The sequence below is a fragment of the Eptatretus burgeri genome, chromosome 10, assembly GCF_056783735.1.
Source record: "Eptatretus burgeri isolate ZD-2024b chromosome 10, Ebu_testis_v1, whole genome shotgun sequence".
NCBI lineage: Eukaryota > Metazoa > Chordata > Myxini > Myxiniformes > Myxinidae > Eptatretus > Eptatretus burgeri.
Genome location: NC_140970.1, coordinates 106,722,859 through 106,750,291, shown reverse-complemented (window position 1 = coordinate 106,750,291; position 27,433 = coordinate 106,722,859). Strand labels below are relative to the sequence as shown.

The 27,433-nt window shown below is 46.3% G+C and overlaps 2 protein-coding genes across 2 annotated transcripts in view; one reads left to right on the top strand and one right to left on the bottom strand.

Moving 5' to 3' along the window:
- KIF3A (kinesin family member 3A) overlaps positions 1-12,263 on the top strand; it is a 198,155-nt gene extending 185,892 nt beyond the window's left edge. Inside the window, exon 18 of the mRNA XM_085899852.1 lies at positions 11,586-12,263. Within this exon, the coding sequence (XP_085755978.1) occupies positions 11,586-11,634 (49 nt within the window). The 3' untranslated portion in view covers positions 11,635-12,263. The remainder of the gene's footprint in view (positions 1-11,585) is intronic.
- Positions 1-27,433, bottom strand: part of LOC147019378 (DNA-directed RNA polymerases I and III subunit RPAC2-like) — a 220,622-nt gene that overhangs the window by 36,361 nt on the left and 156,828 nt on the right. The window lies entirely within an intron of this gene.

Here is a 27,433-nt window from a genome sequence, read left to right as displayed (position 1 = left end):
GCGGGTCAGGAAGTTGACCGATTGAGTCAGTCCCAATGAGTCGCAGAAAACTTTTGCTGAGGTGCCATGACAGGTGAGAGAGGTACCCTCACCGAGCCAATTGGCATGATGACAATTGAAGTCACCACATTATAGGAAGAGAGAGTTTGGATTAGAAGATAGAAGATGGTCCATGCTTTCGGATAGTGAGGTGTAGATGGAGTCATCACTGTTAGGTGGGCGGTACAGTACACATAAAAACATGAGGTTGGAGTGGAGGGGAAGCCGTAGCCAGAGGTATTCCTGTGGGTGTGGGGAGTGAGAGCAGTGCATGGAGAGTGAGGAATAGAGTCTTTGATGAAGAGATAAACACCTCCACCAGGACGAGGGTCAGGTCTGTCATACTGGAGGAGGGAGTAACCAGAGAGAGATACTTGGGAGTCAGACACGTCTTGGGAGAGGAAAGTTTCTGTTAGGTAGATTATGTCTGGTTTGTCAGTGGCAGCCTGTATGGAAAGATCTGTAAGGTTTGAGCGAAGGCCCCGGATATTTGAGGTCCACACTTTTAATGAAGAGGTAGGGGAGGAGGCTTTGGGTGCAGGGGGAGGCATCTCGGACCATACCCCCTTTGGGGGAGTGGGAGGGTAGGACAAGGGACGAGGGGGGGTAAGGAGGGTTGTTGAAAGAGTGTGGGGGATTTCAGAATAGCTCGGGGAGGGGCCGAATGAGGAGGAGAATAGGCTCTGTGGTGCTGGGGGAGAGGGGGGACAAGAGACGCGGAACAAGGCAGTTGAGGATTTGAGGAGGTGGAGTGAAGAGATGGAGGTGAGAGGGCAGTGGAAGGAGGAAGCGTAGTGGAGGAGAGGGGGGGCCACTTTGAGAAGGATGAGAGAGGGGATGAAAGGTGGGAGAAAGGTGAGGGGGTGATTTTTGAGAGAGGTGAGAGGGAGGCTTGGAGGGAAAAGAGTGGGATGGTTGCTTTGAGAGTGAGAGTGAGGGGTGAGGGGTGAGTTGGCACTGAAGTTGGAAAAAAAGAATGGTTGATGGAAAGCGAACATTCATAGCAAACTGGGGTTTTTAAAAGTTTTAGGTCAGAGATGCGATTTAACACAATTCTTGATGGATGCAATAAAGGCGAATTCAGAGAATGGGGAAAAGAAACGCTGTAACAGTTGGATTTTTTAGGCAAGGAATGAAGGAGAGGTCGAAATGAGAGCAGTCTGTTAAAATAGCATAAGAGTTGTGCATTATGAAACAGTAAAGAGTACCACATGTTTGAGAGAGGAAGATGAAGCATTATAAGATAGTTTTTGTTATTATTATTAATGTTTGAGAGAGTTTTCAACAGATTCGGTCATGGTCGTGTTGTGGAAAAATCGAGGAAGAAAAAGAGGGGGAAAATAAGAGGAAGAAGAAGAAGCAGAATTGGGAGAAGGTTTGCGTATTGTTGTTGTTGTTGTTTTTTTTTTTTTTAAATAAGAAATAGAGATTAGTTGGGAGAATGGGGGACGTTAGGAAAGTGGGGAGGATATAAATTGAAGGTAATGGGGAGGATAGAAATTGAAAGTCATGGGGAGAAAAAAGAAAAAAAAACGATCGAACACCGAGGGGAACCGGTAGGCCTCAAGGCGAGGCCTCAAACACCCTGTAAGAACGTCAACAAAAACTCAAAATAGCACGATTTTTGAAACAAAACCGAACTAGGAACACACAGTAACATGTAGGTGAGAAAATTAAACAGTTAAAACGGGACAAATAACAACCGGAAACTTAACTTTGAGAACGTCAGCAGAGAGCCCCGAAGTAGACCTCTCGACGCTCCCAACCCGGAACTGGAAGTGATTGTTGGAGATACTGGTATTATTGAAGGTATGCTAAACTGGTACTGCTGGATGTATGTGAAACTGGTACTGCTGGAGGAATGCTAAACTGGTACTGCTGGCCGTATGCTAAACTGGTACCGCTGGCTGCATGCTAAACTGGTACTGCTGGAGGTATGCTAAACTGTTACTGCCAGATGTATGCTAAACTGGTACTGATGGAGGTATGCTAAACTGGTACTGCTGGAGGTATGTCAAACTGGTACTGCCGGATGTATGCTTAACTGGTACTGCTGGAGGTATGCTTAACTGGTACTGCTGGAGGTATGCTAAAAGGGTACTGCTGGAGGTATGCTAAACTGGTACTGCTGGAGGTAAGCTAAACTGGTACTGCTGGATGCATGCTAAACTGGTCCTGCTGGAGGTATGCTAAACTGGAACTACTGGATGTATGCTAAACGTAGTACTGGATGTATACTAAACTGGTACTGCTGGATGTATGCTAAACTGGTACTGCTGGATGTATGCTAAACTGGTACTGCTGGGGGTAAGCTAAACTTGTACTGCTGGATGCATGCTAAACTGGTCCTGCTGGAGGTATTCTAAACTGGTATTACTGGATGTATGCAAAACTGGTACTGCTGGATGTCTGCTAAACTGGTACTGCTGGATGTCTGCTAAACTGGTCCTGCTGGAGGTATGCTAAACGTAGTACTGGATGTATACTAAACTGGTACTGCTGGATGTATGCTAAACTGATACTGCTGGATGTATGCTAAACTGGTACTGCTGGAGGTAAGCTAAACTGGTACTGCTGGATGCATGCTAAACTGGTCCTGCTGGAGGTATGCTAAACTGGTATTACTGGATGTATGCAAAACTGGTACTGCTGGATGTCTGCAAAACTGGTCCTGCTGGAGGTATGCTAAACTGGAACTAATGGATGTATGCTAAATGTAGTACTGAATGTATGCTAAACTGGTACTGCCGGATGTATGCTAAGCTGGTACTGCTGGATGTATGCTAAACTGGTACTGCTGGATGTATGCTAACCTGATCCAGCTGGAGGTATGCTAAACTGGTACTGCTGGAGGTATGCGAAATTGGTATTGCTGGATGTATGCTAAACTGGTACTGCTGGATGTATGCTTAACTGGAACTGCTGGAGGTATGCTAAACTGGTACTGCTGGAGGTATGCTAAACTGGTACTACTGAATGTATGCTAAACTGGTACTGCCGGATGTATGCTAAGCTGGTACTGCTGGATGTATGCTAAACTGGTACTGCTGGATGTATGCTAACCTGGTCCTGCTGGAGGTATGCTAAACTGGTACTGCTGGCTTTATGCTAAACTGGTACTGCTGGAGGTATGCTAAACTGGTACTACTGAATGTATGCTAAACTGGTACTGCCGGATGTATGCTAAGCTGGTACTGCTGGATGTATGCTTAACTGGAACTGCTGGAGGTATGCTAAACTGGTACTGCTGGAGGTATGCTAAACTGTTACTGCTGGCTTTATGCTAAACTGGTACTGCTGGAAGTATGCTAAACTGGTACTGCCAGATGTATGCTAAACTGGAACTGCTGGAGGTATGCTAAACTGGAACTGCTGGAGGTATGCTAAACTGGTACTGCCGGATGTATGCTAAGCTGGTACTGCTGGATGTTTGCTAAACTGGTACTGCCGGATGTATGCTGAGCTGGTACTGCTGGATGTATGCTAAACTGGTACTGCTGGAGGTATGCTAAACTGGTACTGCTGGATGTATGCTAAGCTGGTACTGCTGGATGTTTGCTAAACTGGTACTGCCGGATGTATGCTGAGCTGGTACTGCTGGATGTATGCTAAACTGGTACTGCTGGATATATGTTAAACTAGTACTGCTGTATGCTTGACTGGTACTGTTGGAGGTATGCTAAACTGGTACTTCTGGAGGTATGCGAATGAGGTATTGCTGGAGGTATGCTAAACTGGTACTGCTGAATATATGCTAAACTGGTACTGCTGGATGTATGCTTAACTGGTACTGCTGGAGGTATGCTAAACTGATGCTGCTGGAGGTATGCTAAACTGGCACTGCTGGAGGTGTGCTAAACTGGTTCTGCTGGAGGTATGCTAAACTGGTACTGCTGGAGGTATGCTAAACTGGTACTGCTGGAGGTATGATAAACTGGTACTGCTGGCTGTATGCTAAACTGGTACTGCTGGAAGTATGCTAAACTGGTACTGCCAGATGTATGCTAAACTGGAACTGCTGGAGGTATGCTAAACTGGTACTGCCGGATGTATGCTAAACTGGCACTGCTGGAGGTGTGCTAAACTGGTACTGCTGGAGGGGAGGTATGCTAAACTGGTACTGCTGGAGGTATGCTGAACTGGTACTGCTGGAGGTATGCTAAACTGGTACTGCTGGATGTATGCTAAGCTGGTACTGCTGGATGTATGCTAAGCTGGTACTGCCGGATGTATGCTGAGCTGGTACTGCTGGATGTATGCTAAACTGGTCCTGCTGGAGGTATGCTAAACTCGTACTGCTGGATGTATGTTAAACTAGTACTGCTGTATGCTTGACTGGTACTGTTGGAGGTATGCTAAACTGGTACTGCTGAAGGTATGCGAATGAGGTATTGCTGGAGGTATGCTAAACTGGTACTGCTGAATATATGCTAAACTGGTACTGCTGGAGGTATGCTAAACTGATGCTGCTGGAGGTATGCTAAACTGGAACTGCTGGAGGTATGCTAAACTGGTACTGCTGGATGTATGCTAAACTGGCACTGCTGGAGGTGTGCTAAACTGGTACTGCTGGAGGTATGCTAAACTGGTTCTGCTGGAGGTATGCTAAGCTGGTACTGCTGGAGGTATGCTAAACTGGTACTGCTGGATGTATGCTAAGCTGGTACTGCTGGATGTTTGCTAAACTGGTACTGCCGGATGTATGCTGAGCTGGTACTGCTGGAGGTATGCTAAACTGGTACTGCTGGAGGTATGCTAAACTGGTGATGTTGGAGGTATGCGAATGAGGTACTGCTGGATGTATGCTAAACTGGTACTGCTGGAGGTATGCGAATGAGGTCTTGCTGGATGTATGCTTAACTGGTACTGCTGGATGTATGCTAAACTGGTACTGCTGGATGTATGCTTAATTGGTACTGCTGGAGGTATGCGAATGAGGTCTTGCTGGATGTATGCTTAACTGGTACTGCTGGAAGTATGCTAAACTGGTACTGCTGGATGTATGCTAAACTGGTGATGTTGGAGGTATGCGAATGAGGTACTGCTGGATGTATGCTAAACTGGTACTGCTGGAGGTATGCGAATGAGGTCTTGCTGGATGTATGCTTAACTGGTACTGCTGGAGGTATGCGAATGAGGTATTTCTGGATGTATGCTTAACTGGTACTGCTGGAGGTATGCTAAACTGGTACTTCTGGATGTATGCCAGGGGTGCAAATTAATGGCCGCCCGGTCGCCAATGGCGCCCTACTTTTGTGTTGGGCAGGTGCACAATACTGCCTTACCTGCCCGGCTGGCGAATCACCGGTGATTCCTGTTATTTTGTACAATTTGTACTAGCTTCTTGACTAGTTTTCTCAACTTTAACTACTGTTTTTGTCCGCAAAAAATCCGTAGAAATCACCAGTAATTCTGCGGCGGCCATTTTGTCTGTTTTCATCTCGTTCCAAATCACGCGAGATTGCGCGAGATTTGACGGTTTGGCGCGGTTCGAGCGCATTTTCTCATGCCCCGGCAGTGTTGGGCACAAAAGCGATAATCCGATAACAGATAATTATCGAAGTTAACTTTTTTAATCGGACTATTATCAGAAGCTAACTTCCATTTTTCGTTATCGGACCAGTTAACTTCCGATAACTCGATTTTTTTAGTCCGAAAATGTACGTTAATTTTTTTTGTCCGATAACATTTTAATCGTTTCCGGGTCGCATTTCGCCGAACTAATTATTAATGTGGAGAAAAATGTACATGATTATAGATTACTTGTCTTACTAGAAAATGCTGAATCAGGCCGCCGCGTGAAGAAAAATGGAAGAAGAAGAGGAGGTGGAGGAATAAGAAGAAGAAGAAGAAGAAGCCTTGCAATGGCGACCTCCTCAGCCATGTGGCTGCTCTGCTCTGCAGGTACCGGGTTCGGTCAAGGTTGAGAAACGTACAGATCGGTTAATTCAAACACAAGGACGGTCTAACCTTCGGCAGAGCGACGGACAATCGGACATGAGTGTCGAGGCGTGGAGATACCGTCGCGCCATGTTTGTAACTGTTCTCAGTGTGTTTGTAAGGTCGTGCCTCTCATGTTTGAATTAACGTTGCCTTCCTGTTTGTGTGCGCAGCGTTCCGCGGACCTATTCCCGTTGCTCTTTCGGTAAGAAATGGACATTAATTTGTTTTTTGGATTCACATTGTGTACTTGACCCGTCCCGTTAACCTCCCAGTGCATGTTGGACTCCGTCCGGTTAACCGTGCTGTGTGTGACGACTCATAGACTCGAAAAAGACGCAAAATGCTTATTTTAATCTTGGGTTTTGCATAAATAAGTCTTTTCTATGGGTTTTGAAGGTTTTTTCCTTGTTTTTTTTTAATCCTTGTTAAAAAGTAGTTATCGTTTTTCGGATTATCGTTAACTTACGATAACTTTGTGTTATAATTATCGTTATCGGACTTAAAATTGGGGTTATCGGATTATCGTTATCGAAGTTAACTTTTTGGTTATTGGTGCCCAACACTATGCCCAGGTTGGTTAAATGAGTGAATTTGGGTGAATGAGTGAGTTTCATGGGTGAGGTTAGGTGAATCAGTGAGTTTGATGAGGCTTTTGGGTGAATGAGTGAGTTTGATGGGTGAGGTTAGGTGGATGAGTGAGTTTATATATGATGGGTGGACGAGTAGTACCCCTCCCCCTCTACCCCATCGTCCATCATCCACAACCCCCCCCCCCCATCGTCCATCAGCCACAACCACCCCCACAACCACCCCATCACCCACAAAAATCCCCCCAGCACTACTCACAACCCCCTGCCCCCATCACCCACACATAAAGGTCCCCCCATCACCCAAAACCTCCTCCTCCCCGCATCATCCCCCACCCCACTCATCAAACTCACTCATCCATCCATCCAACTCACTCATACACCCAACCTCCTCCATCAAATTCACTCATCCAACCAACCTCACTCATCAAACTCGCTCATCCCCCCACCCCACTCATCAAACTCACTCATCCATCCATCCAACTCACTCACACACCCAACCTCCTCCATCAAACTCGCTCATCCAACCAACCTCACTCATCAAACTCACTCATCCAACCAACCTCACTCATCAAACTTACTCATGTGAGTATATTCAAAGTGTTTGATATCAAATTTGTGACTTTTGTCTTTATTTTATCGGGCCGGTAGAAATCCTGCTGGGCCGGAAACTTTTTCGAGTCACCGGCCCTGCTGGCCAGTGGATAAAAATGTTAATTTGCACCCCTGTATGCTAAACTGGTACTGCTGGATGTACGCTTAACTGGTACTGCTGGATGTATGATAACCTGGTACTGCTGGATGTATGATAAACTGGTACTGGGGCATTCCAAGTCAAGTGTACACACCCTCCCGACACATACCCCATTTTCTCCCCATATGTTGGTCATTTATTCACTTGGGTGAAAAAACTCAAAATACCAACTTTTATACCTGTGGGCCCATTTTAGGGCCCCCCAAATTTGGGTGCCTCCGGCTGCCCCACAATCTTTCATAGGCCATATCACAGGTTGTAGTGGTCCAATTTGGCTGATCTTGGTATCAAAATGCTCGTAAAAGCGAGATCCTTCGAATCGCGTAAAGTAAAATCACTCCGAAACAGTAATTCAAAAAGTTATAGTTTGGGGCGCCCTTTGACCTTGGGCCCCCGCTCCCCAGCCAAACCGATGGTCCTGATTTTTTTTTTTTTTTTGTGTGATAATACCCCTTCATATACTCCAACACCTCAGGTCAGGTCAGGTATGGGAGCATGTGCCAGAACAGCGCGTCGCTGCGTCCACTTTCCGTCGGTACTCCAGGGGCCTCCGTCTGGCCATCCCCCAGGCAGATGCCAGGCCCATCCCCATCTCCTTGAGATGGTGGTCAACCTGCTGCAACCATGAGGCACGTGGTCGGCCCACTGGCCTCCTCCACTCATGAGACTCCCTCGCTGAGAGAATCTGGTGAGCAGGATCAGCATCAGGAAAACGAGCCACATGTCCATACAGCCGCAACTGACGCTCACGGACTATGCAGGTAACAAATCTCATCCGAGTCTCTCTCAGCAACCGCTCGTTGGACACAAAATCCGACCAGCGATAGCCAAGGATTCTCCGAAGACACCTGGTACCAAAGGAATTAAGTCTCCGTCTCAGATCCTTGGTCAGAGTCCAAGTCTTGCACCCATAGAGCAAGACTGGAAGTACCAAGGACCTGAAGACTCGGACTTTCGTCCTCCCGCACAGGTACCGGCAGCGCCACACCCCATGATCCAGTGAATCCATGACTCCCCAGGCCCGACCCAGACGTCTATTGACCTCTGACTCGCAGCCAGCAGACACATGAATATCACTGCCAAGGTAAGTGAATCTCTCCACGACCTCAACATTCTCACCACAAACAGACACAGACAGGACAGCAGCATCCAAGATGTCACCGAAAGCCTGGATCTTAGTTTTGACCCAAGAAACCCGTAATCCCAGCGGCTCCGACTCTTCATTCAGCACCTCGAGGGCCCCCAAAAGGATGTCTAAAGTCTCCGCAAAGATGACTGCATCGTCTGCAAAATCAAGGTCCGAGATCTTGACATTCCCAAACGATGCACCGCAACTTGATCTCTCCGACATCCTCCCTAAAATCCAGTCCATACAAGTGCTGAAAAGTGTGGGGGCAAGTACACATCCCTGACGAACTCCAGTAACAACTGGAAATAAGTCAGAGGTGGTACCACCACACTTCACAGCACTCTCAGAACCAGAGTAGAGTTCAGACATCAGATCGATCAGTTTTGGTGGCACCCCACGAAGACCAAGAATCATCCATGGGACATCCCGATTCACTGAATCGAACGCTTTACAGAGATTAACATAGGCTGCAAGCAGCCCCGGCCGAAACTCTCGTCTGCGTTCGGTGAGGACACGAAGGGCAAGGATACGGTCAATCGTTGACCTCTTTGGTGTAAAGCCTGACTGCTCTGGACGCTGGTGCTCAAGCAGATGGTGGCGAACCCTATCAAGAATTATCCGAGCAAAGACCTTGCCCGGCACTGAGAGCAGCGTCACCCCTCGGTAGTTGTTGCAGTCTTGGCGATCACCCTTCCCTTTCCAGAGAGGGACAACAAGGCCCCTCTTCCAGTCAGTTGGGATGATGCCTGTGTTCCAGGCAGAGCACAAAACTGCATGCAACGACACGAGTGCAGCATTTCCACCAGCCTTGAGAAGTTCGGCATGGATGCCACCTCAGCATAAATGAAAATGGGATCCCAGTGGGTTCACGCATGGCAAAGATTTATGTTGGGGAACTCGGGTGCTGGACACACAATACGCCACAATACATAAGCACAATATTTGAACACAAGATTTCCAATACACTATATCAGTATATTGTACATAAATTTTCCACATGCACATGCACAGGTCTTTTAGACCAACCGGTATAAAAGTTGGTGTTTTGAGTTTTTTCACCCAAGTGAATGAATGACCAACATATGGGGAGAAAATGAGGTATTAGTGTCGGGAGGGTGTGTACACTTGACATGGAATGCCCCGACTGCTGGATGTATGCAAAACTGGTACTGCTGGATGTATGCTAAACTGATACTGTTGGAGGTATGCTAAACTGGTACTGCTGGATGTATGCAAAACCGGTACTGCTGGAGGTATGCTAAACTGTTACTGCTGGATGTATGCGAAACCGATACTGCTGGATGTATGCTGAACTGGTACTGCTGGATGTATGCTGAACTGGTACTGCTGGATGTATGCTAAACTGGTACTGCTGGATGTATGCTAAACTGGAACTGCTGGATGTATGCTAAACTGGTACTGCTGGATGTATGCTAAACTGGTACTGCTGGATGTATGCTAAACTGGTACTGCTGGATGTATGCTAAACTGGTCCTGCTGAATGTATGCTAAACTGGTACTGCTGGATGTATGCTAAACTGGTCCTGCTGGAGGTATGCTAAACTGGTACTGCTGGAGGTATGCTAAACTGGTACTGCTGGAGGTATGCTAAACTGGTACTGCCGGATGTATGCTAAACTGGTACTGCCGGATGTATGCTAAACTGGTACTGCTGGATGTATGCTAAACTGGTCCTGCTGGATGTATGCTAAACTGGTACTGCTGGATGTATGCTGAACTGGTACTGCTGGATGTATGCTAAACTGGTACTGCTGGATGTATGCTAAACTGGTACTGCTGGATGTATGCTAAACTGGTACTGCTGGAGGTATGCTAAACTGGTACTGCTAACGATAACAGTGCTTGAGGAATAAAGCCCAGTCTCTCCCAAAGTGATGTTCGTTACCTTGGGTTATGTTCTCGTTAACTGATAGACGATGATCTGGTCGAGATCTTGTGAATGGCCGAGCTGAAAGTACGGGTGTTAACATTCCTTCAATACAGTAAGATACACATTATTTATTCACACAAAGTGGTCTTGATATGTGTAGCTGCTGACAAACCTCTGCTGGCTTTGCCTTGCCTCAGTAGTGGATGTTATTATGAAGGAAGAATAGGAAATTTTGAATGAATATTTTCGAACACCCTTTTTCCAATTTATTCTTCCGCAAAATTGTTCAAGACTGCGCACCTAGTTTGTGAAGTTTAGGTTTACTTGAGAAAATGTAGGTATCGTTCGTAGTGTTAATGAGTCAATTCATTGTGATAAACATTTATTTTTAAATATCTGCTTCTTTCAATTTATCATGCTGTCCCAGCTTTTTTTTTTTTTTTTTTAACCATTTTTGAAACATTATTATGGTGTCTCTAAAAAGTCTTCAATTTTTTGTTTCAGTTTGCCAATAGTAGTGTAGCATTTCTTTTAATATAATAAGTTACAGGGAAATACATTAATATCTTCTTTTTTTTTTAGTTCCAAAGAATGTGTGTTCTATTTCGGTGGATCTTCAGGTTGATTAAAAAAAATAAAATACGTTCCCAGAATCTGTATCCCACGCAACCTCGTTTGGCCATTACTCATTCCCAAACTCCCTGGCTCCCAACGTTGTGGCACATTCTCATCGAACCCAGTCCAATCTCTCCCAAAGGTTATCTCTCACACAGATTTCTTCAGCCTTCTCATGGGTGTGGTTGTATAACTGAACCCAGTTTTGCGTCAGGACCGCTTCCCGCGTCATTGGCCTGCACTGCGGGAGACAATAGGCAACAGAGTGTATGCCCAGCTGCCCGAGGCTTTCTCTTTCTACTGGAGAAGAGGGGAGGGCAGGGTGCGGCCAGGGTCAGTGAGCAAGGAAATGAGTGTGTTTGGGGGGTGGGGGGGTGGGCAGTAGAAGTACAAAGCTAATGGTCCACCTCCCTTTGCCTTCCCTTTACCATTTTACCCTGTTGTCCTTTTACTGCTTCCCTTCATCTTGAATATTATTATTAGTTTTACTTCCTTCTTGCCTATAATATGCGTTAGCAATCCCCCTGTGAATTATTTGTACCTTTGACGTGTCTCGTGTATGTCATGTCCATTCTAGCTTCACCTTACCCTTTTCCTCTTTTTTTTTTTTTTTTTTTTTGCACACAGGAAGCGCTCTTCCCACCCAGATGCGGTGCTCGATTCACTCTTGCAGTGAGCCAGCCAAATATCCAAGGCTCTCCTTCCGGAGCAACCAATGATAGGCCAAAAACCTACTGTGTTCGTACCGCATGCATACCTGGCATTCCGCCTTGCATCGTCTTGAAGTAAATGTACCTGTGCATGAAGCTGTTATTTGGTAAAATTGCACGTTGTCTCCATGTTCTCGTTTATATCTGTTGCACACTTTTTTGTACATGCACAATTATTGTTCATTATACAACTTGATGAATGATGTTTCAACACTGCACCCTGCTGCGGTACGATAAAGCTAAGAAATAATTTATATTATACTGTGCAATTATCCCTTCAGTACAGCTCAGCTTGCTGTTAAACTATCCAGCTTAAATGGTACCTTGTGTTGGAATTCCCATCCCCCATGAAAACCCTTCTCCCCCATCTCCTCCTTGGCTATTTCCCAATTCATTTCTTCCTTCCTTCAGTAATTTGTTACCAAACCTTTATGGTCTCAGCGAATAAAGTAACGTGGGCGGAAAGGGGCCAGCCTATAGCGGCTCAGGTATTTGGGTGTTGAAATGCTGCCTGGAGTGCATCCTTGGAGACCTTTCCGATGTTCATCTGCTCTCTTTTCATTGAATGAAAATAAACCATTTCCCCTTACCAAAATTACCCTTTCCTGTTGTGTCGAGGTTTCTGCACGCAATGAGCCCAGGGTGCTTGCCTTGGGGGAGGAGTTCTCGAGCCAAGTTGGGCCTTGCTCGCACAGAAAGTCCTGCACCCATCACTTGGTCCTTTTGGAAAATGCCTGGTTCATGGTTGGACATCTTTTCATGTTAAACACATTGAGGCATCTCCTTGTGACAAGTCCAATATAAATATTATTATTGACTTGCAAAACACCATGGTGATATGGTGAATGTGGTTATTTGTTGACACGCTTGAGGTTTTTTATATTTTTTATGTTGACATGTTACTGATGCTGCATGGAAGTTTCGGTTTATTCATGTTGTGATGGATCAATGTTGATGTGGACGTGACCTTTAGAATATGAAATTGTTGATGTCTGATTGGTGTGAAGACTTCAAACTGAGATTGTTTTAATTGTTGGTGTGCTTCAGGAGGGCTGCTGAGAGATTGATCTTTTCAACAAATGTGCGATCTTACAGAACGCCAGAGTAACTGATGTCGTGAAATCCTGTTACACGTGATAAAGCGACATACAGTCGGTCGTCCATGGGGAAAGACAGGTTTTTCCAGGTAAAGGCCAAGACGATGGCGTGTTTGTCCTTGGGCCTTATTTATTGTCAAGGTAAATGGTCAAATTGGGAAATGATGATGACACAGCTGAAATGGTAAAGTCATAATTTTTGGAAACAGTTCAGAGATGATGCAATTCGGCAACAAATGACTCATCGAAAGAAAATTACCAAATTTTGTGCTCCTTGTGCATATGAATGCACAATGTATGGTTGAAAATGACAAATTTTGTTTGTTTATTCATCAAAATATTTGTCAAAGGTCATTACTCGGGTAGAGATGGTAAATAATTTACACGCGTAAAACAGACGTGAAGGTAGTAAGAAGACAAGACACAGAGCAGGAACACCCAATTATTTTTGTATTTTTTTATAAGAATATGTAGGATAGAAGGTTGGGTTGCTCCATCATAAATATGCAAAGTCATAAATACAAGTACATGTATGAAAAATGGTCGTGTAGATTTTATGTCATGGATTTACGTCACTACTCTGTGGCTTGTGACGCGCGTGTCTTACGTCACGGTACTCACTCATCTCGCAGAAAGTGACCGTAATTCATGTTTTTATACTAATTTGATGAAGAATTGAAAGTTTTTCTTGTGACCTTAATCTTCGTCGTGTGAAAAACAAATTGAACACAAAATGTTGGGCAAACCCACACGCGCAGTCCAAACTATGCCTGTGTCAATCATTTTGACATTGTCAGGACAGTCGATGTGACAATGCTAAATACTGTATTAAAATTCATGTATTTTGTTTATATATTTTACTGGACTGCTCATCTATCAATGTCTAGTCTGAGTTGCTTGCAAAAATATTTTAAAGATCTTATGTCAAATAATTTTTATTTCAACAAAACAATAATTCAAAGCACTTCTCTGACAACGTTTTTAGTTTTGTTGAATGAATCTGCTGCCACTGCGAACTGAATATTTTGTAGATGGCAAACAGAGGAAGGAACAACATATTGGTTACGTTGGCTTTGTAAAATTCCCTGTGTCTCGAAAAAGTTCATAATTATCCCTGTGCCAAAGGATTCCCCAGTGAATTGCCGAAATGATTATGGACCAGTTGCACCCACATCCATCATGATGAAATATTTTGAACGTCTAGTTCTGCACCTCCTGAAGTCTGTTCTTCCTGCCTCACTTGACCCTTCTCAGTTTGCCTATTGCTGTGATCGATCAGTTGATGATACCGTTTCACTCGCTCTCCATCGCATGCTAAACCATCTGGACAAACGAATGCCTACCTATGCAAGGTTACTTTTCTAAGATTTAATTCTGCTTTCAATTCTACTTAATGTCATAAACTTCATTTTAATTTGCAGGTCAGGCCAGGTCAGATCTGTGACTTGCTACAGGTACCATGTAAACCTGTTTCATGGTTGGGTTGTCGGTGACTAATTCGTCTCTACCACCAAGTTTCCTGGTGAGGACGGTGTATGATACGGACATTCAGCAGGATTAAAAACAAAACCTGTCAAAGGGCAGAGGAGCTCCTTGTGAGTCAAAGGCCATCCATATCTGGTGTCAAACTGCGTCTGTGGATGTCCTCCTGCCGTTGGGTTACCTTTTTCGAGGTTGGAAGTAGGATTTGCACTCCGGCCACCATAAAATCCTACATTCCGCCGAACACATTAAAAAAAAACGCAAAGAAAACAAAACCCATTCCGTGTGAGGACCTCCTGTGCTGCTGTACTTCGCAGGGCAGCTCACCAGATGAAAGAAAAGGGGCAAAGCCTTCCGGAACCCTAATCTTTGATGATAGGAGGAAAAGCATGGGGTAGGCTTCCTGGGTCAGATTGCGGAGGTGTGTATCGGGGTGGTGCTGAGGTGTCATTCTCCAGACGGCGGTCTCCTCAGGTTAACCTGAGACTGTCCCTTTAGGTGGGTGCCTGGAATGTCATATCCTGAAGAGAGGATGATCACCTGTCTCTGTTATCATCTGAGCTGAAGCATTTGAACATTGGTATTGCAGCACTCTCTGAGGTTTGGAGACCGGATAGTGATGAAATCATTGCAGCGGGTAGTTATTCCAACTCCTGGTCTGGTCACTGTGATTGTTACCATACCCAAGGAGTTGCTGTAGTTGTGACCAAAAAGCTGACTTCAATGATAATTTAAGTAACACCAGTCAACAAGTGTATTATGAGACTGAGGATTCGTCACTCCTTGAGTGTCTTTTCCCTGGTCTCTGTATGTGTTCCGACTGATGTGAGTGATCTCGCTGTGAACGACGCATTCTATGCCACACTCGAGTCCCTGGTTCATCAGTACCCCAGGCGAGATACTCTTCGAGTCTTGGAGGATTTCAATGCATCGACTGGCACTGATATGGGTTGTTATGAGACGTGTGTTGGTCCCCGTTGGTCTGGAACTGTGAACCAGAATAGCACTAATTTTGTTGGCTTTGCAAGGAGTCATGTACTTAGCGTGGCTGGTTTGTGGTTTCAGCACCCACAAGCTCATCGCTGGACTTGGCATTCCAATGCTGGTGGTGTGGCAAAGGAGATTGACCATAGGGCTCGTTGATGGTCGCTGGAGAATGGTCCAGAACTGCAGGGTCCACTGGATTGCTCAGTTCCTCAATACTGACCATCGGTTTGTTGCAGCAACTCTGAAGTTGCAGCTTAAATCCAGGAGAATGGTACAATCCCAGCCTCGGCTGGATGTTGGCAGCTCAGGGGTGAGAGGGTAGATGAGTTTGCGAACAGGCTAAGTGGAGATTTGGGGTTCTGAGTGTTTTTGGGGAATGATGAAGAATTGTGAAGTGCCTTCAAAACCACCGTCCTTGATGTTGCCAGTGGATGTCATGGAACTCACCGTCATCCAAAGAAGACCTTTGTCTCCCAAGCATTACACAAGCCTCAACATGGTATACAAAAATATATATAACTGGATACCATTGACCAGATTTGTAGGGCCAGGTTTAATGGCAGAGCTGAGCTGTTCAGGGAGTTGAGGCATAAAGCTGTACGTGCACTGATGATGGACAAGGAGGCTTATGTGTGAGGAATCTGTGAATGGGTAGGGCATCACTTTTGGTCAAGTGATTCTTGTCCTGCTTACAGGGGAATTCTTGCATTGCATTCTTCCAAGCCCATCCCTCAATGTGCTGCATTCAGAGCGGAGCATGGTGGGCTCTTGAAAGAGGAGCAGAAGTGCAGGCCCGCTGGGCCGGTTACTTTGAGCGGCTGCACCAGGCCGACCCACCAGCTGTTGAATTGGACATCAGGGGTGTAGCTATCCCTATTTCTGACCCTCCAATCAATTTTGAGTCACCTTCGTTTGTGGAAACACAGGCTGTGGTGAACTAGTTGAAATGGGGTAAAGCTCCTGCGATCTGTGGCATCCATGCTGAACTTCTCAAGGCTGGTGGAAATGCTGTACTCGTGTCAATGCATGTAGTTCTGTGCTCTGCCTGGAACATAGGCATCATCCTAACTGACTGGAAGAGGGGCCTTGTTGTCCATCTCTGGAAAGGGAAGGGTGATCGCAAGGACTGTAACAACTACTACCGTAAGGTGACGCTGCTCTCAGTGCTGGGCAAGGTCTTTGCTCGGATAATTATTGATGGGGTTCGCCCCCCTCTGCTTGAGCACCTGCACCCAGAGCAGTCAGGCTTCACACCAAAGACGTCAATGATTGACTGTACCCTTGCTCTTTAGATCCTCACCAAGCACAGATGAGAGTTTCTGCAGGGGCTGCTCACAGCCGATGTTGATTTCTGCAAAGCATTTGATTCGGTGAATCAGGAGCCCTCTGGAGGGTTCTTGGTCTTCATGGGGTGCCACCAAAACTGATCAATCTGATTTATAAGCTATATTCTGGTATTGAGAGTGCTGTGAGTTATGGTGGTTCTGTTGTGGTGCCGGGTTCGGTGGCGAGGACGACCGCTAGATGGAGTAGTTGGGCTGTTTCCCACCGAACGCCGGAATTGAAAGGTCGTCACCCCGGATAACTCCGGAGTCGACGGGTCGCTTAAAGGACCGTGGTCGCCAATATTTTGACGGCGTGAGGTAGGGTCCACTTGTCTATTCCAATTTACCTAAGTACTCATGCCATCTAACTACCAGGGAAGCCACACCCTCGGCTGGCTTTGTCCGAACCAAGTCGCTGTTACCGACTCGGATCCGGCGTAACCGAGCGGAAATTACCAAAGCCGCGCCAGCCAAAATGACAACTTACGGCACAATCGGCCTTCCGAATTCTCAAGCCCGAACCATGCGAGGCCAATGAAAGAAACCACGGACAACTAACTGGAACATTTAACGGGTTTATTTACAATAATTGGGAAGGGAGACAGAGCAGACTTGATCACGAATATGCAGGAAAATGTACAATGAGCAATCAACACTTATACAATTTCTACTTATGGGACGGCGCCACCACAGACACACACACACACACCAAAAGAAAATGGACCCGGATTATCTTTATTTCGACCCGAGCAGCCAAGGGGATAGACAGCCTGGACGTCAGAGTTTGGTCGGTACCTGGCCGCCTCGTGCGGTTTGGCCCGCGACTGCAGGTGTGAAACTCGGGGTCGTCGGCAAGCCCAGACACTGTATAGCGGGGGCCAGGGTCGCTCCTCACAGAAGGCCAGTGGAGATTCCCGGCTCAGACTCCGGGTTATTGCTCGACAAAATGAGAGATGGAAGTCGACGGCTGTGGAATAGTCAGTGGACCAGCTTGAGACACGATAACGATGACCACCAACGACGCACACCAAGAGCAATGGCGACCCTTTTCTTCTCCGACAATTCCAACCCAACTCCAGCAAGCACAAAGTCGAGCCCGGCGATTCTTATCCCTCCTCCGGGCGGGGTGGGGTGATCGGTCCTCTGAGGTAATCTTTGCCCTGATTGGACAGGGTTTCGTTGGGTGATATCTGTCCCCCTCTAATTGGACAGGGGAGGTCCTCCTTTCCTGGGCGGAGTCGGTGTTTTGAGGTGAGGAAACCTCCGCCCACGTGGGCAATGGCGTCGATGGTGCGAAGAAGTGAAGGATTGATTTGCTGGCGTTGGGTATTGAAAAAATCTAATGAGAAAGAAACTTCGCAGTGCACACATGTAATTCCCTTTAGACATAGGGAGGAATCTATACACATACTTATTGAAATAACTAAGCTTAGGGACTGCTGTCTGTTTTGTGTGCAAATGGCTTCCAGATTCGTAACTGTTCCACCTCTGATGTATTTCCAGTTGTCACTGGAGTTTGTCAGAGGTGTGTACTGGTTCCCACACTTTTCAGCACGTGTACAGTATGGACTAGATTCTGGGGAGGATGTCGGAGAGATCAAGCTGTAGTGCATCGTTTGGGAATGTTAATATCTCTGACCTTGATTTCGCAGATGATTCAGTTATCTTGGCGGTAACGCTGGATATCCTTATGGGGGCCCTTGAGGCTCTGAATGAGGAGTCAGTCGCTGGGATTACTGGTTTCTGTGTCAAAACTAAGATGTAGACTTTCAATGACATCTTGGATGCTGCTGTCTTGTCTGTACCTGTTTGTGGTGAGAATGTTGAGGTCACGGAGAGATTCACTTGCCTTGGTAGTGATATTAATGTCTCTGCATGTTGTGAGCCGGAGGTCAATAGACATCTGAGTTGGGCCTGGGGAGTCATGGATTCACTGGATGATGGGGTGTGGCACTGTCAGTACCTCTGCGAGAGGACGAAAGCTGTGGTGCATGCTCCCATACCTGACCTTACCTGCCTGCACTTCGTCTTGATGGTTCGATTTGTAACTTGATTTTGGATTTTATTTTACACAGACCACAGGTGGTCAAAATTGGTTCGAATAAGAATAAGATGACAATAAGATGATCTTGGTTTTGGATGGGGAAAGATAAGAGGTGGCAGAGAACAGATGTTTTGAAGACATGGAGTGAAGAATGGGATTGAAGAGAGTGTGGGAGTTTGTTCCAAAGGCATGAAAAAAAGAGGAATAAAAGAGTGAAGGTGGGCAGTGATTCTTGATTTTGGTAGTTTTACCAGATGTGGGTTGCTGGCGGACATTGAGCACCCTGCGGAAATGTTGGGGGGGGGGGGGGTGTACATATTTCAGACAGAGCAGTGGGGGGGGGCGAGGCCAGAGAGGAGATGGTAGAAAACAGAAAGATCACCAAATTGCCTCCGGTGAGAGACCCAAAGACTCAGCAACTCATTAAAAAATAACACTCATTCCCCATGAGGAGTACTCGCCATGTGCCAAGTTTCAATTTTTTCCTTGGTACGGTTTGAGATAGAGGTCCAATGTTTTTCCGTTTTTACAACATGGCTGCCACACCACATGACCTATGATGTCCTAATTATCATTAAAGCATTCGACATGAGTAATTCTTATGGTAAAAATTTTCTCTCAATCCAACAAGCAGTTGCAGAAAAAAACACGAAAGTTCTTTGCGGACAAACAAACAAACAAATCGATTTGTCCTTGGCAACATCCGTCTTCTACCATCTCCTCTCCAGCCTTGCCCCCCCCCCCCACTTCTCTGTCTGCGATATTTCCAGCCTTCTCGCCCCCCCCCACCCAATATTTCTGCAGATTGCTCAAGGTCTGCCAGCAACCCACATTTGGTGAAACTACCAAAATATTCTGCTCACCTTCACTCTTTCATTCCTTTTTTCCTGCCTTTGGAATAAACTCCCACATTCTCTTTAATCCCATTCTTCCCTCCAGGCCTTCAAAACAGCTGTTCACCACCACCCCCATCCAAATCCTCGATCTTTTCTACCCCCATTAATCCACCCCAAACCCACCTCCTTCAAATTCCCTGCTTTCCTTCCTGAAAGTCCCTTTAGTGTCCATCTTGTTTACCCCCATGTTCCCCACCCCATCCCGCTCCCTTCCACAGATGTTTGCTCTAATGCGAGCCTCGACAGTGTATACAAAAATTAAAAAATGAAATAACAAGAAAAACAAACATTGGTATCGTTGTATTGCTTTGACTTGAAGTTTACATTTCTGGTACCTTGTAATACAGTATCTCAACTATTTCTATCATACTAAAGCAAAACATATTTGTTTATTATGTCTGCTTATTATATGGCCATGAAGTGTGGATGGAGAGATAGACACAGACAGACAGATAGACAGACACAGACAGGAACTTGTCCATAAAAGGAATGGGAATTTTTAAAATATTGATCCCTGTCCCGTTTTAAAATATCACTGAAGAGGTTTGGTGAGGGAATAAAAGAATGACATCAGGTTTAATATCCGGACTGTGTCACACGGAGACTTCATACTGTTTGACTTGTGTTCCACTGTAAGGGAAGAGTGCTCACAGTTTGGGGGATTACATAGATTCTACCCCGAGTTCTTTTTCAAATAACGTTTTAGTGAACTTTGTTTCACCCTGAAATGGTGTTTATTCCCATCCAACAGGATTGTGCAGAGGTAGAGCACAGGTCGCCATCGAGCTGTCTGGTCTGAGTTCAATTGCCGACCCGGCTATGAACCGTCAGAATGGTACGTCATCAGCGGGGCATTCCGTCATACGGTGTGCCCTCGTCTGTGTACGTATTAAGCTGGATATCCTGTCCTGCAAGCATGAGCCGATATAAATCGTCACCCTGGTGTTACACATGCAGCACTGGTTCTTGGATATGAACAATACGACGTTGTGTTTCGTGAAGGGAAGGTGAGCTATCGCCGGCACTCTCAACAAATTACAAAAAAGTTTCTGCCTAAATGAACTTCAGGCGAACCTCAATCCTCTCCAGCGGGTTCATGAAAAACCTGGAACAGAAACATTGCCGGTCTCACCCAACAGGAAGATGGGATTGATGAATTCCATAAAATAGGAAAACGTGGAGTCTTAGTCCACCGTGACACATACTAGTGTTCCACCATCACACGTACTAGTGTTCCACCATCACACGTACTAGTGTTCCACCATGACACGTACTAGTGTTCCACCATCACACGTACTAGTGTTCCACCATCACACGTACTAGTGTTCCACCATCACACGTACTAGTGTTCCACCATGACACGTACTAGTGTTCCACCATCACACGTACTAGTGTTCCACCATCACACGTACTAGTGTTCCACCATGACACGTACTAGTGTTCCACCATCACACGTACTAGTGTTCCACCATCACACGTACTAGTGTTCCACCATGACACGTACTAGTGTTCCACCATGACACGTACTAGTGTTCCACCATGACACGTACTAGTGTTCCACCATGACACGTACTAGTGTTCCACCATGACACGTACTAGTGTTCCACCATGACACGTACTAGTGTTCCACCATCACACGTACTAGTGTTCCACCATCACACGTACTAGTGTTCCACCATCACACGTACTAGTGTTCCACCATCACACGTACTAGTGTTCCACCATCACACGTACTCGTGTTCCACCATCACACGTACTCGTGTTCCACCGTGACACGTACTCGTGTTCCACCGTGACGCGTACTGGTGTTCCACCATGACACGTACTCGTGTTCCACCATGACACGTACTCGTGTTCCACCGTCACACGTACTCGTGTTCCACCGTGACACGTACTCGTGTTCCACCGTGACACGTACTCGTGTTCCACCGTGACACGTACTCGTGTTCCACCGTGACACGTACTCGTGTTCCACCGTGACACGTACTCGTGTTCCACCGTGACACGTACTAGTGTTCCACCGTCACACGTACTAGTGTTCCACCGTCACACGTACTAGTGTTCCACCGTCACACGTACTAGTGTTCCACCATCACACGTACTAGTGTTCCACCATCACACGTACTAGTGTTCCACCATCACACGTACTAGTGTTCCACCATCACACGTACTAGTGTTCCACCATCACACGTACTAGTGTTCCACCATCACACGTACTAGTGTTCCACCATCACACGTACTAGTGTTCCACCATCACACGTACTAGTGTTCCACCATCACACGTACTAGTGTTCCACCATCACACGTACTAGTGTTCCACCATCACACGTACTAGTGTTCCACCATCACACGTACTCGTGTTCCACCGTGACGCGTACTCGTGTTCCACCGTGACGCGTACTCGTGTTCCACCGTGACGCGTACTCGTGTTCCACCGTGACGCGTACTGGTGTTCCACCGTGACGCGTACTGGTGTTCCACCGTGACACGTACTCGTGTTCCACCGTCACACGTACTCGTGTTCCACCGTGACACGTACTCGTGTTCCACCGTCACACGTACTCGTGTTCCACCGTCACACGTACTCGTGTTCCCCTTGACACGCACTCGTGTTCCACCATGACACGCACTCGTGTTCCACCGTCACACGTACTCGTGTTCCCCTTGACACGTACTCGTGTTCCACCATGACACGTACTCGTGTTCCACCGTCACACGTACTCGTGTTCCACCGTCACACGTACTCGTGTTCCACCGTGACACGTACTCGTGTTCCACCGTCACACGTACTCGTGTTCCACCGTCACACGTACTCGTGTTCCACCATCACACGTACTCGTGTTCCACCATGACACGTACTCGTGTTCCAATATCACACGTACTCGTGTTCCACCATGACACGTACTCATGTTCCACCATCACATGTACTTGTGTTCCACCATGACACGTACTCATGTTCCACCAACACACACACTCATGTTCCACCATCACACATACTCGTGTTCCACCATCACACGTACTCGTGTTCCACCGTGACGCGTACTGGTGTTCCACCGTGACGCGTACTGGTGTTCCACCGTGACGCGTACTGGTGTTCCACCGTGACGCGTACTGGTGTTCCACCGTGACACGTACTGGTGTTCCACCATGACATGTACTCGTGTTCCACCGTCACACGTACTCGTGTTCCACCGTGACACGTACTCGTGTTCCACCGTCACACGTACTCGTGTTCCACCGTCACACGTACTCGTGTTCCCCTTGACACGCACTCGTGTTCCACCATGACACGCACTCGTGTTCCACCGTCACACGTACTCGTGTTCCCCTTGACACGCACTCGTGTTCCACCATGACACGCACTCGTGTTCCACCGTCACACGTACTCGTGTTCCACCATCACACGTACTCGTGTTCCACCATCACACGTACTCGTGTTCCACCATCACACGTACTCGTGTTCCACCGTCACACGTACTCGTGTTCCACCGTCACACGTACTCGTGTTCCACCGTCACACGTACTCGTGTTCCCCTTGACACGCACTCGTGTTCCACCATGACACGCACTCGTGTTCCACCGTCACACGTACTCGTGTTCCACCGTCACACGTACTCGTGTTCCACCATCACACGTACTCGTGTTCCACCATGACACGTACTCGTGGTCCACCATGACACGTACTCGTGTTCCAATATCACACGTACTCGTGTTCCACCATGACACGTACTCATGTTCCACCATCACATGTACTTGTGTTCCACCATGACACGTACTCATGTTCCACCATCACACATACTCGTGTTCCACCATCACACGTACTTGTGTTCCACCGTGACGCGTATACGTGTTCCACCATGACATGTATTCGTGTTCCACCATGACATGTATTCATGTTCCACCATCACACGGACTCGTGTTCCACCATGCACGTACTCGTTCATGTTCCACCGTGACACGCACTCATGTTCCACTATTACATGTATGGGAACAGTTTGTACTTTATCATCCAATCATCTCATAACAACCACCCTCACCACCTGGGAAATGAATTGTGCACCGCTTACACAATGGCCTGATGATGGATACCGTCTCTCTCTAAAACGTCGAGTTTGAGCCTCTGTGGGACAAAGCGTACATTGGGTTGTGTGTCTGTGTTGAAGCCGAAATGATCGGACCAATCCATACTGATTTTGTCCGTGTTGTTTGAATATTCACCGAGTTGTGTGTGAAATTGGATGAACAAATAAGGTGATGCTCGTCCCCCCAACACACCGAATCATTTCCACATGTTCGGGTCACATTTAAACTCCACTGCCAACATGTCACGTTCATCTTGCAGCGGCCTGCACATATCGAGGAACTCATGTACACACTTGATATCCCGAAATCATGCTCTGTTACCCACAAACCTTCACACTCAGTCAGTGTGACCACTTCTAATTTTAATAGATGCCAAGGTGAGCCAATGAAAAAAGCCAAGAATTCACAAGGTTTCGGAAAAGCGATGATGATAGAAAACCAAGACGCCAAGGTGAACAACGAATAGCCAAGATTTTGTGAAAAAAGCCAAGGAGTGGTCACACTGCTCATAGTTAACAAGGGTGTGTGTGTGTGTGTGTGTGTGTGTGTGTGTGTGTGTGTGTGTGTGTGTGTGTGTGTGTGTGTGTGTGTGTGTGTGTGTGTGTGTGTGTGTGTGTATGCGTCCTATAAATTATTTTGTTTATATGTGCTTCAAAAAGTAAATGAAACACTGAACCAAATCCAACCAAATGGTGCGTGTTCCCCAAGGTCACACCAAGTGTGGTTTCTGTCTGAGTAGCGTATCGGGTGTAGGGGCTTCAGGGTGGGGGAAGACCACAATTCGGTCCATGTCAATATGTATCGTACAGCACCACTCGGTGGTATTACACGTCATCTTATCGAAAGAAAGTTTCAACAAGTCAACAATATGCATTCCAGTGAAGTTGAAATACGAGTGAGAACAATTCGAAGTTTTCAAAATGTTTCTTTCCACTCATTTTAAGCACAGGTTCAAACCGAAGAATACAACACGTAGTTTCACAGAGAAGTGGAAGTGTTGGGATTTTTTTTTTTCTACCGCCATGTAGAAGCAGCAAGGATTGCTGATGAAGATGGGTGGCAGGATGGCCTAGAGGTACGCACACTCATCTCTGAGCCGTCTCACCTGGGTATGAATCTCGGTTCAGCTTTCAACTGTCATCTCGGTGATTCACAGGCAGGGTGTGTGCCGTCATTACACTGGGCATCCCGTCTGCTGCCATTAGTTGGTGGACTTTAAGTATCCCAGTGTCCTTTGCGAAGAGTAGGCGAGCTATCACCGGCATCCTGGCCAAATTAGAAATTCCTGCTCTAACACCTTAGTCAGATGTCAAGCCTGACCAGCCAGTTTGTGAAAGACGAGCAAACTTCCCCACCCCTGGTCAAACACCCCAAGAACATGGAAAGAAGAAGAAGGAGGAGAAAATGTTCGGTGACTTCCACGCAGATGGGAAATGACCTCGGGCAAATGATTGAGTGAAATGTCCTCGGGCAACACACAACTCGGTGAATAGAGCAGAATGTTTGAGGTATGACATGTTGTCTTTTGATTAAATCCATCATCAAATCGACAGGTTAAAATGGCTGATGGAGATATATATTTCTATGTATGTATGTATATATATATGTATATATATATATATATATGTATGTATATATGTATGTATATATGTATGTATATATGTATGTATATATGTATGTATATATGTATATATATATATGTATGTATATATATATATATATATGTATATGTATATATATATATATATATATATATATATATATATATATATATATATATATATATATATATATATATATATATATATATTGTTACGAATCTGGAAACCATTCGCATTGACACATACAGTTGACCCAAAGTTTAGTTATTTCGTTAAGTATATGTGGATAGTTAGAATCTCTCCCCTATGTCGAATGGGAATTTCATGTGTGCGCTGCGAGTTTCTTTATAGTTGGTTTTCTACATCAATCCCCTCCACTCCTTCATCTCCATTACGCACGTGTTCTAGGCCACGGACGTGGACGGAGTTTCCATCGTTTCAGGGCCGACTCCGCCCCAGCAAGATGGAATGTTCCTCTCGTCCAATCGGGGGTGAGATTGCCTCAGCTCTGACTCCGCCCCATAGAAGAAGAATGTCTCCCCTGTCAACGCTGGGGAAGGCAAAAGAGCCTCTCGGGGGTGGAGCACCGAGATGCTGACACGCCCCTCCAATCGTGGCTCGCCACCATGACACCCGAAAACGCCCCGTCCAATCCAGAGGCGAGTTACCCGAGAGTGGATCCCTCCGCTCCGCACGGGGGAGGGATATGAAGGATCGCGAGCTGTATCCAGGTGATGAGTCGGGGGTGCCTTGGTTCCTTGGAGGTCGTTCCTTGCTTCTGGTCTGCTGGGCTCTCTTGGTCGTCGGTCATCGTTTGAGGCTGGCCGGGTCGTTCGTAGGATCCTGGCTGCGCTCGTTGGATTCTGGTTCGTGGGTTCGAGTCCCACCATGGTGGGTTTTGTTGGAGCGCCCGAGCTGGGGATCCCCGTTCCCTTCTACGGACTCCGAGCTCCACAAGTGCGAGTCGGAAAAACCCCACGAGGCGGCCAGGTACCCGACCAAACTCGAACCCCCAACTTGCATATCCTCCACGACTGGAGGGTCCGAATAAAGGCCAGTTGGCACCATTTATTTTTGGGTGTGTTTGTCCGTATGTAGCCAATCTTGTAAGTAAAACTGTTAAGTAACTGCCATTGTACATTTGCCTGCATTTATATTCATGATTAAGTCTGCTCTGTGTTTCCCTCCCAATTGCCTACTGTAAATAAATAACTGTTAAATGTTCCAGTTCGTTGTCTGTGTTTTCTTTCATTGACCCAGTATGGTTTGGGCTTTAGAATTAGGGAGGCCGATTGTGCCGTAAATTGTTATTTGGCCCAGCGCGGCTTTGGTAATTCCCGCTCGGTTACGCCGGATCCGAATCGGTAACAGCAACTCGGTTCAGAAAAAGCCGGCCGAGGGTGTGGCTTCCCCGGTAGCTAGACTGCGTGGCTAATTAGGTAAATTGGAATCGGACAAAAAGACCCAAACCGCGTGTTCGAAATATTGGCGTCCACGGTCCATTAAGCGACCCGTCGGCTTCGTAGTTATCCATAGTGACGACCTTCAATTCCAGGTGTTTGGGGGGGGGGGGGAGACAGCCCAACTGCTCCATCTAGCGGTCGTTCCCCGTCCCCGAACCCGGCACCACAACAGCATATATATATATATATATATATATATATATATATATATATATATATATATATATATATATATATATATATATATATATATATAAATAAATAAATAATACAGTGGGGAGAACAAGTATTTGATACACTGCCGATTTTGCAGGTTTTCCCACTTACAAAGCACATGGAGGTCTATAATTTTTATCATAGGTACACTTCAACTGTGAAAGACTGAATCTAAAACAAAAATCCTGAAAATGACATTGTATGATTATTAAATTATTAATTTGCATTTTATTGCATGAAATAAGTATTTGATACATCAGAAAAACAGAACTTAATATTTGGTACAGAAACCTTTATTTGCAATTACAGAGATCAGACGTTTCCTGTAGTTCTTAACCAGGTTTGCACAGACTGCAGCAGGGATTTTGGCCCACTCCTCCATGCAGATCTTCTCCAGATCCTTCAGGTTTCGGGGCTGTCGCTGGGCAACACAGACTTTCAGCTCCCTCCAAAGATTTTCCATTGGGTTCAGGTCTGGAGACTAACTGGGCCACTCCAGGACCTTGAGATGCTTCTTACGGAGCTACTCCTTAGTTGCCCTGGCTGTGTATTTCGGGTCATTGTCATGCTG